This window comes from Lissotriton vulgaris, chromosome 9, assembly GCF_964263255.1.
Source record: "Lissotriton vulgaris chromosome 9, aLisVul1.2, whole genome shotgun sequence".
NCBI classification, from domain to species: Eukaryota; Metazoa; Chordata; class Amphibia; order Caudata; family Salamandridae; genus Lissotriton; species Lissotriton vulgaris.
Window position 1 is genome coordinate 601,580,268 of NC_141697.1, and position 16,130 is coordinate 601,596,397.

The window sequence follows — 16,130 nt, forward strand, 5'->3', positions numbered from 1 at the left end:
CCGGATTCCCCTGGCTGCCCTGCACTCCCTGGTGTCACGGAGTGTCTCTCCGAGGCTTGGCAACGCCTCCGCCAGCCCGATCCTTTCCTGGCCTCGAGGTACGCAACATGGCGACCCCCATCTGAGCCAGCGTGGAGACCTGGCACTGGGAGCTCCGATCGGTGATTCCTGGCTGTCCGACAGGCTCCCCGCTCCCGTCGGGCGGGTGGAGCCGCTGAAGTGACCTGCTCCCCACCGACACCCACCCCATCAGACAACGAAGCCCTCCCCGGAGCCGCTGTGCCAGGCCTGCCTGGCGCTGCGGGTGCAGCATGACACCTGTGGCCTGCAGCGCCTACGACGGCCCCCCACTAGCATCCTGTCCGGACCACTGAGACGGCGAGTGGCTCCCGCAAAGCCGGCCCTGCGTCCGCTGCAGCGTCGCCACATCAGCGGACCCTGCCCCCGCGGCCTGCTGTGACCGGGGACTGCTGCAGGCCCCCCCAGAGGTGAGGAGAAGCTTGGGACGGGGCGGGGGGCTCCCCATTTGGCCTTTCCCTTGTGCTGTTCGAGCGGGCTGGGAAGCCTGGGAGCCCCGGGGCCACCACCATCAGTGACAGCCCCCCCACTGACATCTCGCTTGGGCCACTGAGACGGCGGTGGATCCCGCGAGGCCGACCCTGAACCTGCCCGCATCAGTAGATCCTAACCCACGGCCTGAGGCGGCCGGGGGCTGCTGCAGTCCCCCAGAGGGGAGGAGAGGCGTGGGACGGGGCAGGGGGCTCCGAGGTCCCAGCGGCCCCTGTCTCCGCTCACGGGTCAGGGCGCCCCCTCCTCTTCTGTGTCCTCCTCCTTGGTTGTCATTGATGGGGCCTCTGAGTCGGGTGCGGGCCTGCGGAAGGCAAGATCGGACTCCAACTTGTCCGGCAGCCCTGTGATCCGTGGAACCCTGGACGATGTGGAGGTCTGAACCAACATCACCTGGTGTCTGGTCTTCGCTGGCTGGGTCAGACCTGCCGGGTCTGCTCGGTCCAGCCGCCTGAGCCTTGCTCACCACCTGGAGAACTGGCCGCCCGTGGCGGTTCCCTGAGGGGGAAGGGCCCGAACTGTCTACGCTCTCCTAGTTTGTGCTCCTGCCCGGTCTTCCTCTTCCTTTTTGTACCACATCCATTCTGCCATTTGCGAGACTGTTGCTTATATCCCGACTTACACTCATCTTTGAAGCTCTTGTGATTAAAGCTGTTGGCATTTATCCTGTGATATGGAGGGGGGTCCGGGTCCTCCTTAGCAAACTCTTGACTGGTGCTACTGCTCCCTACTAACCTTTTTAGTTTAGTACCTTTCCCCTAGTGGGGGTTTTCTTGGTTGATTGGAATTTGATGCGACAGATGCTTCCTGTTTCGAAGTGTAGGGTGGGAGGGGGGGGGGGGGGGGGGGAAAGAGGAGTCCGATGGTTCCCATTGGTTTGTTGTTTTCAGCCGCCTACGGCCCGCTTTTTGGTACAGCTCTGCTTAGCCGCTCCTCGGCTATTATTGGTACTACCTGCGGGTGGTTGGTTGCAGCTCTCCTTTTTGACGTAATGTGGTGGGTGGGTCCACGCCTGACACGCAGCTCCTGTTGCACAATACTTAGTTATTTTCGGCCGCCACGGGGGTGGCTGCGGGCGGTCGCTCCCCCCCCCCCCCGCTCCCTTATCGGACCTCCAGTGATCCTGCTCCACTAACTGCTCTTGATCGGCTCCTCCTGCCTCTGCGCGGCGCTGCTGGCCCTCTCTTCCTGGGTGCGCTCCCCGGCGATCCCCTGACCCCCTACATTTTCTCCTCCCCTGATGGCGTACACACTGATTAGACCCCTCCACGTTCTCTCCTGGAACGTTAATGGTCTCCTGGACCGTATTAAACGCGCAGCCATTCTCCGGGCGGCCCACCGCCATGCGGCAGATGTCCTTCTCAAAGAGACCCACCTCTTAGCCACGCAATGCAACTTCCTGGCCCGGTACGGCTTTGCGACGGTCTGGCACTCTGGGTTTAAGCGTGGGTCCCAAGGGGTAGCAATCCTGCTCAGGAGAGGTCTTCCCTTTACCCTGACCAGGGCATAAACTGACCCACAAGGACGCTATGTGGCGATATCGGGCATGGTGGAGGGTTGCCCTCTAAATATCCTGATTCTCTACATCCCGCCCGCCCTCCTGCCCCCGACGCTTCGATGCCTTACACAAGTTCTCTCTTCTCTTCCCTTCCGCATGGCCTCACGGTGGTTGGAGGGGACATCAATGCCGTCATGCAGCCCCAACGTGACACAACCGAGTCTCCGTCCGTGATCCGGATTTCCTCTGCTGCTGCTCTATCGAGCTGGGCCTCGGCTCTGGGGCTCTGCGAGGTATGGAGAGTCTGGAATGCCCCTAAGGCACAGTATACCCACACATCGGCCTCCCACCATACCCACTCCCGTATCGACCTTCTCCTGCTTCCGGCCACTGACTGCCACCTGGTCTCTGGAGCGCTTATCTTGCCATGGGGACTGTCCGACCATTCCCCAGTCTCCCTCCGACTTGGCTCTTCCCCGACAGGCCCGCGGGCGGTCTGGCGTCTCAACGCTTGGTTCCTGCAGGACCATACACTGGCAGACACGCTGGGTCAGGAGCTAAGCAGAAACAATTCCCAACAGGTATCATGAAAAGACAATTTAAATAATGTATGCAATCTGCATTACATAAAAGGGAAAATAAGGAGTCACTGAAGTGTCTTTTCATGATACCTGTTGGGAATTGTTTCTGCTTACACGATACACCCATCCCAACGTGGTATATGGGTTTTCTCCTGTTCTTCTTACACGGGTCAGGAGCTAAGCCACTATTTTTCTACCAACGAGGGTTCAGTTCCCTCGCCCGGGACCCTGTGGGAGGCTGGCAAGGCTGTGAATCGCAGGGTGGCGAGGGGGCTTGTGCATGCCAAACGGACAGACCAACTGGCCCGGCTCGCGGAGTTGGAGTCCCATGCTGCACGACTGGAGGCAGAGCAAACTTCTGCTGGAGCGTGGACCACACCCGGCAGTTAGCGCTGGTTCGGGAAGAAATCCGTCATATCTCATTGGACTCGGACCAAATGCTGTGGCGATAGTCGGTGGCGTGGGTGTATGGCTGGGGGGAAAAAAATGGCAAACTCCTCCATAACTTGGTCTCCTATCCCAAAGTTCATTGCATTATTCAGGAGGTTCGTGCACAAGAGGGCACCTTCCAGGTGACCTTCGCAGCCATAGCCAGAACCTTTGCAAACTTTTATGCGAGCCTCTACGCGGTGCAACCAGCAGATGCCCCCCTGACCACCCTCCTAGACTGGGCTAATGCCCGGCTCCCCTCTCTCACTCCTGAGTGCGCAGAAGCCGTGGAGTGGCCTTTTACCTTGGACAAGGTTCAGGAGGCCATCCCCCTTCTCCACCCTGCAAGACGCCTGGCTCGGACGGGTATCCACAGGATTACTACGCTGCCTTCCGGGATATCCTGGCTCCCAGACTTTTGGTACTCTTCCCTCCTGAATCGGACCTGGCCACGATAGTGGTCATCTCTAAGACCCAGCCGCCCTCCACGAGCTGCGCGGACTACCGCCCAATCTCACTTATCAATACTGAGATCAAGCTCTTCGCCACGATACTAGCCCAGAGGCTTAAGCCTCTCCTGCAGGATCTGGTCCATCCCGACCAATGCGGGTTTATGCCGACCAAGGGCACCCGTCACTGCATCCGCCGCCTTCACCTGGCCTTGGCCCACCGTGCCCGCCTGTCCCCATACCTGGCCCTCCTCTTTCTCGACTTCGAGAAGGCCTTCAACACTGTGAGCTGGGACTATCTGCAAGATGTGCTGGAGGCGATGGGCTTCAGCTCGTTGTTTCGCCGCCTCATCAGGGTCCTTTATGCCAACCCTGGGGCCCCGGTGCTTGCCAATGGGATGCTCTCCAAGGCCTTTCCGATCTGCAGAGGCACGCGCTAGAGCTGCCCCCTCTACCCACTCCTGTTTGCGCTAGCGATGGAGCCCCTGGCGACGCTCATCCCAAAGGACCCCCTCGTCCAGGGATGGACCTAGAACGAGAGCCACGTAGACAAAATAGCCCTCTACACTGACGATGTGCTCCTATACCTGGCAGACCCAGCGTGTTCGGGCACCAGGTGGCTGCGAATCCTCGCTGACTTCGAAAGGGTTTCCGGGCTCCGGCTTAATGCGGCCAAATCCATACTGGTCCCATTGCATCCCTACAGGGAGTACTATGACTGGCAGTCGTCTCTTCCCCTCAGACACCACTCAGTTAAATACCTTGAGATATGGGTGGCCCTCCTGCCGGAACTTGAGTGGGCGTTACACATCACGCCCCTGGTGGCCCGGATGAAGGCGGATGTCAAAAAATGGCAAACCCTCCCCCTCAACCCCCCAGGAAGAAGCGCTCTTTTCAAAATGATGGTTCTCCCCAGCTTCCTCTACATCTTACAAAACATCTCCATCCCCCTCTCCCGTACCTGGTTCCGCGAGCTTGGCGGGACCCCGTCCCGATTCCTCTGGGGTGGCGGACGGCCGCGGATGTCCCTGGCGCACAGCCGCATCACCCCCTTCGATGGGGGCCTAGGGGTGACCAACCTTTACCTCTACTACCTTGCCACTAAACTGATAGTCATCCACGACTGGTACGCGGGCGGCTGGTCCGACCCAGCGTACCGCGTGGAGCTTGAGACTACGGTCTTTCCGCAGATCCAGGCGTTCCTATACGGATGCCCGGTGCCACAGACCATGGCGCCAATCACTAGAACGGTCCTCCTGGCCTGGCGCGGCGCCCTGCGCGATGGGACCATAAATTCACTCGTCAGACGCCGCTTTGGCATGGCACCTGGCTTCGGGAGGTTTCGTCCCTGAACGGATTCCGCCGATGGGATCTAATTGGCATCTCGGTCCTTGGAGACGTCTGGGTGGGGGACCATATCCGTGCCTTTGCAGACCTACAGCAGAGCTATGCCCTTCCCCACGCCCAACACTTTCGATATCTGCAGCTGGACCATGCCATACATGAACATCTCCCCTCACCAGTTTCCCTCCCAGAGTTCTGTCCGCTAGAGGCCCAGGTGATGATGGGGAACCTGGGCAAGGGAGGTGTGTCCCGCATCTATCTCTCCCTAGTGAATAATGGCCCTGCGTCATTAGATAAGCTGCACGCTCGATTGGAGGGTTGGGTGGTTCCCCTAGAAGAGGCAGATTGGAGAGACGCCCTCATGGCCCCTAGAACCCGAACCACGTCCTCAGGCTACGCCTGGTGCAGATATACTACCTACACGCGGTTTGCCTCACCCAAGAGCGACTCTTCCGTGCCCGCTTGCGACCCTCCCCAGACTGCCCGATATGCGGCTCATCCCCGCTGATTTTTACCACATGGTGTGGCTCTGCCCGGTGCTGGAGAGGTTCTGGAAGGGGGGGTGGAGCAGGAGCTCACACAAGCCCTGGGATGCGAGGTCCCTCACAGCCCGATGCGGATGCTGCTGGGGATCTTTGATGGCCTGGATGGTTCCAGGATGGACAAGCGCCTATTGGGGACGGCGGTGGCTGTGGCCAAAAGGGACATAGCGATGTACTGGTCGCGTGCCGCTGCTTCTACTGTGAAGGGGTGGAGGAGGAGGTGGACTGGTGCGGCACCCAGGAGGCGGCCCTGTTCGAATCCAGAGGCTCCCCAGAATTGTTCCACAAAATATGGGGGAAATGTTTAAACATGATCCCGCCATAATTCTTGTTGTACTGAATGTCTTATGCTCCGCCGTTACTGTAATGCAGGATGAGATGCTGGACTGGAATGGACTGACCCTGCCTATATGTCTTATTGATACAGATCCGCTGTATATGTTGATTTATGAGCTGTAACCAATGAATTCTTTTTTGCTGTTTTATATACCCAATAAAGTGGATTGTCAAAAAAAAATGTCAACATAATTGGTTGGAAAAAAAATACATTATTTAAAAAAAAAAGAGAGAATTAAAAGCATAAAGGAAGGCCAACTGTTGAGAGCACACTATGTGATATACTGCATAATGAGTGGATATGCACAGATATCTATCTGTCCAACGTTTTTGAATAAATTATAAAGAAACCACTTTGCACAAAGCAGGGAACTAATCATCTCAAAATGCTGCTTACATGCGGGGCTCGCACTGAGAGACAACTTTACTGGAAACAAGTCTAAAATCATCATTGCTGGAGACACAACGAGCAGTACTCTAAAACACTAGTATGAAGACTTAATCACTCATTGGGACTAGCATTCGAAACACACTAATTAATATTCAAACACTATTAGCATGAATATGGGATTAATTCAGTCCCATTTTGTTTTCGGCATAGTCAACACATCTTTTAAGACCCAGGGCTTGAGCTGATGCTACCAATGTAGCATTTCCTTCGGTGGGAGGTTAAACCAAGAGGCAGAATCCACTTATCAAAACTGGCAAAACTCAAAACATCTATACATAAGGCAACCACTGCAATTTACACTTTAATGTTACCCAGAGATATGAAGCACAGGGCTCTCCTAACTTTTCAGTGCTGACCGGCAGCCACAAGAAGGTCCTTTTGAAGAAAGGATTTAATTCAAAGGCCAAGCACATTTAGCAAATTAAAAAATGCATTCAAGCACAATAAAGTTCAACTTACGTTTTGGTCCATCATTTCCTTGCCCTGGACGGCAAGGCTGCTGCCATATGCCAAGGCAAGGTTAGACATGGGATCTGAGAAGAAGGACTGTCCAGAATGGCTGGGCCCAGTCGTGCCACCTTGACTTACAAAACTGGAACTTGTGTCATCAAACAGCTGATGTGGATCTGCTTTGGGCGGCGCCATGCTCCGGGCTCTGCGTTGTGCAGCTGTAAAATGAAAAAAAAAACATGAAAAGTTGGCTTAGAAAATTCGACAGCTATATAGGATTTACAGAAAAATGAGAAAAGAACAGTTTAGTGAATTTGACAAATACTAGGAGTCCAGAAGCTTCTCGAAGATAGCACAAAGTCCCTTGGTCAAGTAGAACCATACAATTAAAGATTATGAAGCATCAAACTCATGCAATTCTGTCGGAAGGCATTTAACTTTTATAGTCTATTGATTTCATTTTTTTGCAGACACATGTCAGGAAAAACCTAGCTTCAAAGTGCCTATTGAAAGTATAACAAAAAAAAAACAATAACAAAAACATACAAATTCACGCGTCAATACAAATTATAAGAAAATCTAAACCAAAAATCTATTAACACAAATCCTGATTATTTTTCAACAAAATAGTATTTCATATTTTTAATTGTCTCTAAAACCATTAAAACTTGATAGCATAAAGCAAAACCGGATGTGGATTCCAAAGAATAGCTGTGTAAGCCCTTCTAAATAATGTGAAGCACTCTCATACTGATCTGTGTAACCAAGCAACCATCCCACACTCAGATTGGAAATATGATCGCACTTCCTTGACAATCAATACATTGTACTCCTACATCTGTTTTCGACTACTAGTTGCTTAGCAGCAGAAAACAGAGGAAAATATTCAAAACGTAGAATGGCATGATACAGTCGAGCAACTGTAGGGGTGGGGGAGAGGGCAGGAGCGGAAGCGGAAATATGGACATGAATTATGGGTTGCCATGAGCACCATCCGCTACGCCAGCTAGCCCTTGGCACCTCCGACTTTGTTCTTGCTGAAGCTGGCTCGGAGGCTGCAAACGCCTGCCAGGAACAGAAAGTAAATACAGCTCTCGAGGATTTACTTCTACTTTCACTGTCTCACAGCTTGTTCCACCTAGTTGCCTTTCGAAGCCGGTAGAAGGATGTTAAGGGGCAGCCCTACCAAGTATCACGCATCAGGCGTGATACTAATGCATTTCAGTGCGGTGGTCCGCATCACCGCATGAAATGGAAAGTCACGCATAATAAGCCTCCTCTGTTGTCAAGCAGACGAGCACTTGTAATTATGCACCATGCAGTTAAAGTTTACCTGGAGTGGCAGGCAGCATGCACGCTGCTCCCTGCTGGCTTGGTCTTAAGAGTCCGCAGGTCTAACACCCTAAGATTCACCAGACACTGCGCACTTTAGTTAAAGCACATGCAGCGCTGCTCGGCGTTGTGCCAGGGGCGGTTATTTTCTGTAATTAATTGCAGTACTGAGAGCCGGTGGCTGAGACAAGTACTCAAGGGACAGAGCTCTGGTTCAGCAGTCCACAGTACATCAGTCAGGACCCCCCCCCCCCCCAGCCTCGGTTAATGAAAGAGTAGGGAGTAGATGGTGAGGTGCGGAGGGACAGAAACAGAGTACAGATCTTGCCCGCAAGAGACAAATGTCGACATAAGTAGAAAGATTGACTGATCACACCCCAAAAAATTAAAGCATGGAAAATAATGGCAAAGGAAATTGGGCGAGCCTCACAGAAAGCAGCAATTTGGGAAGAGCAATACATTTGACCGTTGGCAGAGAGAGAAGCAGCAACAGATGGTGGGTGGGGGTAAACAATAAGGGGAACAGAGCTTGGGTGGACACTAAGTAACAATGGCAACGAACAGAATATGGGTGTAAAAAAAAACAAAAAAAAAAAAAAACAGGCAGGCAGGGTGGCTATAGGCACGAAGTGGCAACAGTTCACCAAGCAGCAACAGAGGGAGGGAGAGGTGCCAACAGATTACTAAGTGCCCAAGGAGGCAGTGTGGGCAGGCATTAGGCAACAACAGCAATGGAAGGAGGAGAAGCGTGGCCAGGCAAAAGCAACAATGTCAATGGAGGGAGGGCAGGAGATCTGAAAGCAAATGTGGCAGCAGACTCAGGTTCGGCAGGGAAAAAGCAACAGCGGCAACGGAGAGACGGTGGGCCGGGAAAAGCATCAGCGGAGGGAGGGTGGACAGGGAAAAAGCAACAGCGTCAACGCAGATATGGTGACACACCGGTTAGAGATGAAAGTGGAGCTAGGGATAACAACATAAGGGTGGGGAGAGTGCAGAGGGCGAACCAGCAAGGAGGGAAGAAGAGTGGGGAACTCAGTTGAGAGACAACAATGTGGAGCATAGGGGATTGCATGCCAAGAGAGGAAACAACTTGGGAGCACTGGAGGTTGGAAGAGATTCACACAGGGAGACAACTGGAAAAAGAAAAGAAAAAAAACACACATATGCACTCTCACGAAGTGCTTCATGAAAAAAGAAAAAACAAAATAGTTCCCGAAAAGCAGACAATGGTGGAAGCATAAAAGGAGCCAATCGGGGAGATGGTAAAAAAAAGCTATACTCCATGGAAGGGCAAAAATCACACTGGACGAGCTAATACAAATAAAGGCAGTGAACACAAAGCAAGCAAATGTGAGTGACAAAACACAACGCAAATGGGAATCAATAGGCAAAATGCATGCATAGGTACTTTGTCAGCACGTCCCCAATAGGTGTGTGCTACCAGAAAACTGTGATGTTAGGCTGTGCCTTAACGCGGGGCCCTACGTTTCATTTGAAACAGTCTCTTTAATAGATGAAGTGATATTAAGTCCAATGTATCCGAAAGGTGCAAAGTCTGAACCTAACAACTTAAGATCTGTGAGTTGAACATGCTCTGGAAAAGATTACAGATTCCATTATCACGGAGGAAACTGATAAAGTTCATCTAAGACTCGGAATAGTATTATGCATTAAGTATTAGAAATGAAACCTTCACGGTGGTGCACTATTGTTATTACGGTCTCAGCAGCAGCAGACTTTCTTATTCACCCTTGGTTCTGTCGTGCTTGCAGTATATACCATCCACAGTCATCCATGTATGCAGGTTGCTTAGGGCACATGATGGCAACGAAAACAAAGCATCCCTATTAGTGCCAGAAGGTGCAGAGGTAGATACAAACTGACAACATTCTTCTCATGCCCATGAATGCAGCTGGCTTGCGCACAAGACAGATTGGCAGCCTCTAAAAGGGCTGTGCCACCCTGCGGAGACTTAAGAGGCAATACCAAGCATGGGCAGGAGATTTTGGGCAAGTCACCAGTAATACACCTTAATTTTGCAACTTATTGCAAAACGTGCCTATGCAATTCAGGGCGTGGCTGGTCATTTTGGTGCAACACTGGTGCACTGGACCCGCTTTGTTGTAAGAAGGTTGATCCAGATAAACAAGCAATCTGTACCATAGGGGTCTCTATGGCAAAGCTCTGTTGGCATCTGTGAGCTTTTAAGTCTTCAAAATAAACACAAAAAGTGAACATCCGCTCTCGCAAGTAGCTGAAGTGAGCTGAGAAACGGACAGGCCAAAGATTACAAAGGCACTTTGGCTAGTGGGTGTCCTGTAGCTTGGGTTAATCTGTTGAATAGACTGCCACGTCCTGTTCAAACATGGTCCATACATGCAGACCGAACTGGTTTTGGATAGGAAGAAGGGGTGAAAGGGGGTTTCTAGGAAGGGTATTTGATAATGGAAATAGGGATGCCTTAACCTCCAAAGAACACAGTCACACTTACTTCCCCTCACTATTCTTTCATTCGGACCACAAAGAATAAATGCATGAAGTGTCAGGTTGGGAAATGGTATGCTAAGCCACAGGTACTCTAAAGGATTGTAATGGAAACACAAGAAGGAGACAGTGCAAACACCAATTAGGGCAGTCTCTGCCACTTATTAAAGCCTTCCAGGTGGATGTCAACAGCCTGGCCTACCATTTGGGCAATCACTCCCAAACTATAACTGATCAATAAGAAAGGGCTACTCTAAATTGAGACATATAAAAAGATAACTAGTTATTGGATACATTTAATCGCAGCGACTATGCAGATTAACTCCCAATGTGTTGGCAAAAGCTCAGGGATGATTGTGAATAATGCTGCAGCTTCTTAGTGGTGAGTAGCATGGAATGGACGCTCAGAACTTTCCATGTTGGGTCTAGCTGTAACATTCGTAGTTAAACATGAAGGTTTACTCTAATCCACTTTGGATCACTGTCAATGGAAGGCACTGCAAGACACAATCTTTATTTAAAGGGACATGGACTCGCTTGAAACACGAGCAGGTCTGTGGCAGAAGATTATTAATGTGGATAAGTGCAAGGTGATGCCTCCAAGTCAGAATTATACAGGTGCATGTATAAATGAAACAAAATTGCGCCCAGCTCCCATTAGGTTCAGCAGCCACCTTTGAGCCGGCCTTCTGTTACAACCAAGAAAATTATGGAAACCCACCACTGTGTGAAGGGCACTCTTCATCTGGTGCCAACCCTCTGACTAACATAGATAAACTGTCTTATTGGAGAAGCAGGAACTGTCTAAAGAATGTAATGAAAACTGGCAGTACATTACAATAGCAGGTAAAGAATGGCAATTCTCCACTCGAAATCTTGATTCTCATTTCATTATGCTTGGAGAATCGCCATTTCATTTCAAGGACGGAGGCTACAATTATGCATGTTGGAAACCCTCCAAAACAACATTTGAAACGTGTTGTTGGTCTAAAATGATGCTTTTCAAAAATAATTACATTTGTCCAATTAACTGCCTTTAAAATTTCCTCCAACCAACCCCCAGACAAATGCAACTTGCTCACCATCGCTCCTCGCAAAGAGTGCGATTTGAACACCACCACTTTCTTTCAAGACATCTTTCACCCATCTTGTAATCGTTGCTTTGCTTAGCACACCATAACATTTTACGTAAGACACCACTTACTGACTTTCCCCATGTTTTCTAAATTCAAATACTCTGCTCCCATTTTCACTCATGCAATTCACTACACACAACTTCTTTTTTTGGAAATCTCGGATAATAAATTGACTCCGACATTGTCTTTGTTCTCTTCCAGATCTCAAAATACACCCAGTCTGGCCAAATTACCTTGTTATTTAACTCTAACACTTTCACATCTGAAACTCTCCTGAATGATACTAAAAAAGAGTAAAGTACCAATTCTTTGGAAAGTCTCTTCAAATCAAATATCTATTCGCAGGCCAAGTCAAAAACAGTGACTACACTGCATTGACATCCCACAACACACTGTAGCGTGCCTTAGGAGGCCTTTTCAAACTCATTCTCTTTAGAATTCTACACACCATAACATTTCTGCCCACCAACCTATCATCTACATGTGAATGACGGCAGAAATTGCAGACCTGTAACAATTAATGGTGCAATATCCAATCATTCTCAAAACTTCTCTACCAAAGAAATGTATTACCTCCACTATAGGAGCCTCCACTGGATTCAAACTCTTCATTCACCAAGTAGTCCATATTCTCCAAATTTCTCTATAACTACTCCTATTTCCTGGTGCCCAGGACTGCTCAAGCAACTCTGCACCCTAATCGAAAGTCCCTTGAGATAGCTTGATCTCCTGATGCCCTCCAAACAAAAAGGTTCAGCACCTTGATCTGTACCAAAGGATGATCCTCTCTTTCTGCTGTTTTTAGAAGTCCTTCCCTTGCTGGAATCATAATAGGTTCTGCACATGCTAACTCCATCACCGTTGAGAGCCAATCCTGCGACACCCAAAACGGTGTCACCAACACTATCTGACACCTCTACCGCCTCAACTTCAAGAGCACTCTCTGTATTATCGCGAAAAGAGGAAAAGCAAAGGCTCTTCTCCCTTTCCATACCTTCTGAAATGCATCTATCGCTGATGCCATAGGACCCAGCATCCAAATGAACTAGTTCTCTATGTGGTAAGTCAGAGGACTTGAAAATATGTCCCCCCCCCCACCAGTGCACCCCATAACTAGTCTATCTTGCAAAAACAAACCTGTTCCAACATCCAAATCGCTATAAGCTCTCAAATGCCTCGAATTCCAATATGTGGTTAAATTTAAACCCACTGGTAGATACTCCGCTTCCACTGCTTTTCTGTGCTCCAAGCAAAAATCCCCAATTTCCTTTGCCAAATTCGCCAAATCACGGGATCTTGTTCCCCCCCCAATCTGTTGATATATTCCACTGCTCACACACTGTTCACCTTCATCAACACAGATGCCATTCCTTTGACCAAACTCCACCTGTCTGTTGTTGCCTTAAATACCGTCCCCATCCACTTAAACTTGCATTTGTCTCTAGACCAAAATTTGGAGCACTTCCAAAAATTGCGTGCCCATTCCGGACCTCCATATTGTTTATCCACCATAGTAACTCTTCCTTCGCCTCCGCACTCAAAGAAATTCTGCCTCCATACTATAAGCCTTTTCTCATGGCCTACTTCATCGGCCTCAGCAAAGCTCGATAATGAAGGGGTCCTGGAAATATGGCCTGTATTGAAGATGGCAAACTAACTATCCTTGCCAAATTCCTCAGTGTTAAAAACTCTTTTCAGAATCTGATGGCACTTGTCATCTTTACTTTCTTTTCTGGTAGCAGCAACATACTCTACTGTATCTACCTGGAAACCCCAAAATTCCATCCTCGGAGATGGTACTAATAAGTATTTCTCCTCGTTCACTAAAAAACCTAAGTACTCAACTTTCTCAACACCTACATCAACTCCTTTCTCGGTTCTTTCTGATCCTGTGACATTATAAGAATGCTGTCTAAGTAAGTATTCATGCACATTACCCTTCAATGGAAATATGACATAACCTCCCTCATGAAACACCAAGGTGTTGAAGACAGGCCAAACGAGAGACACTGAAACTGATAAAGATTATTTTTCCAACGGAACTACAAATATTCGACACTCCTCCATTGGTACAGTGAAATGCACATCTTTTAGATCAAATTTCACTAGCCAATGCTTCTTCATCAACAGATCCCTCAGACAGTGGATTTCCTCCATTTTAAAATGTCTGTATACTAAATACTTGGTCAGCTTTTAGGTTTATGACCATCCGCCATCCTTGGTCTCTTTTTTTGACTAAAAATATTTTGCTCACAAAGCACTTGGCCGTCTCTTCTATGCTCCCTAAAGCACCTTTCTGAATTAGTGACTATCTCTGAATCTACAATCAGCTACTGTTCCTCTGGCGTTCTTATTTCCCTTTGCTTTCGTTCTGGTTGTGGGTAACTCACAAAATCTATTGCATACTCTTGTATTGCTTTTAACACCCTAGGCTCCTGCTGTAACTTTTTCCATTCTCCTGTGAAAAGACTCAAACGTCCTCCTACTTTTCTTCTTGTTGAACCAATAATAGTCTCCATACTCACCTGGTCCGTCACCTATCAGCTGGCCTCATCCCCTCGTGAACCTTCCTCACCCTGGTCTACCCATTCTTCCTTTGCTAGGGTAAAAACCTGAGGATGATTGGAAACCTCTTCCTCTAAATTGGTTGCAATACTGGAAATTGTACTGGGACCTTTGAATTCCTCGGCCAGTAGTCGGTCCCTTCCTGTTAGCCCTGCCAAAAACACCACTTCCAAACACCTATCTCATGCTCCCTTGCACCTTATCCAAGGCGATGAAATACTCAAAAACATCACAATACTTTTTTACTAGTCCTTCTCTGAAAAAAGCAACCCTTTAGCATCTTCGCTAGCCTCCTTCTGTGCCATGCCCCCCAGTTTGGGACTTATTTTCATCAGAATTGCCATTCTTCTCTCTGCCAACAATCCAGCATTAGCATTCCCTAACATGACCACAACTCTCCGACTCCATCTCTAGGCAATTCCAAATCAACTGGCTCCTCAATTACATATGCCTCCTCCGCCAAATGTAATATACTGGCCAAGGGACCCATAACGTCCAAAACCTGGGTTTGGCAAATGTTCATGGAACCTTCTTGCCCTTTTTTTGGCGGAGCAAAAAACGAATAAGCTTTGGATTCAAAGTTGGCGTATTGCACACCTTCTCATTAATGACTGGCCTTGAGCACTCTGCCCTCATCACTCTCCGCACATCCTTATCCAAGGGTTTGCTATTCCATTCATTTATACATTTCCCTATGTGATCAATAGGCCACCAATCACCACTTTGTGGATGCTTTATATTCAAGAGAGTGAACATGTCTCTGATGAGCATTCCACCTTAAGAGCCTCAAAATACTCACTGAACTTATCATCCTGATGCAAATCCAATACATGCTCATCCGTCTCCTTCTCAGACATGTTCATCTCCCCTTCAAAGTCCTCTTTCTATGGTGCCGCCAAGTACACCTGATCTTTGTGTGCTGCCAAGGACACCCTTCTTTGTAATGGCATTCAAGCCATCTTTAGCATTTTGACACAACAATGTCTTCTACGTGTCTTGTCTTTTTTTTTTCTCCACGGTTTCCTCATCTCATGCTGTATAAGCCTCTTCACTACTACTTCATTCACCATTGCGCCAGTAACAGCAAAACCACTGCCGTGCTCAGCTTGCATACTCCCATAAAAACTTCCCAACCTATTCACTTCCAAGCCAACAAGCACCTTAAATATTTCTTAACTACTAACCTCTCCCAAAATAATATCAATCTTGCCAATCTCAATGAATAAATGATACAGTCAACGATAATATCCCACTCATTACCAGCCACTCAAAATAAACTGAACCAGCTACTTTCATCATACTGGGTGTTACTCTAAACTAAACAACCACCCCCCACGTCCATAAATTATAAGCTTAGCTCCCTACTATAATCTAAAGCTCACACCATACCCTACTTATATCTCTAATGTAATTATCAAATATGAAAGGTACTACCAAACATGCTGCTTAAAAATATGAAAAGGTAATTATCTATCCAGGAGCAGCAATTAAAAGAAGAGGAATGTTCAGTGTAGGGGATATTTATGGACTGGATGGTTCTGGCTCTATTGTTTTATTGTTGTACGGTTCTTTTAAAGTGCTGCAGGAGTCGCATTAAAGGATAGAATGGTAGCCTCCAGTCTTGAAATGAAATCTAATCTAGGGACACTTTCCACAAAATTAACTGGATTTTACTTGGAACAAAAAGGAGATGTCAACTGCTGGTGCTTAAGAAATGGAACAGTGACTCAAAGTGGATTGTGGATCCAAGGAATGTTAAATTTAGTTAGGCCGTAGAGGATTCTGTATAGAAAAAAAAAAAAAGAAAAAAAACCTGGCTACTCGAGGGGGAACTGGGGCATTATATTACATTTTTAACTGGGCAAGGAAAATTGTTTCTTTGAAGTTATTTGATCAAACAGTCCTTTGTGTTTGGTTACACCAACTGTGTCCATGCCAACAGTACTAAGAAGTTGAAAATTATTCT

General features: G+C 48.4%; 1 protein-coding gene across 1 annotated transcript in view; it reads right to left on the reverse strand.

Annotated features, from left to right (window-relative positions):
* YIF1B (Yip1 interacting factor homolog B, membrane trafficking protein) overlaps positions 1–16,130 on the reverse strand; it is a 56,094-nt gene that overhangs the window by 22,591 nt on the left and 17,373 nt on the right. The window contains exon 2 of the mRNA XM_086938223.1: positions 6,657–6,865. Coding sequence (XP_086794349.1) covers positions 6,657–6,865 — 209 coding nt within the window. The remainder of the gene's footprint in view (positions 1–6,656; positions 6,866–16,130) is intronic.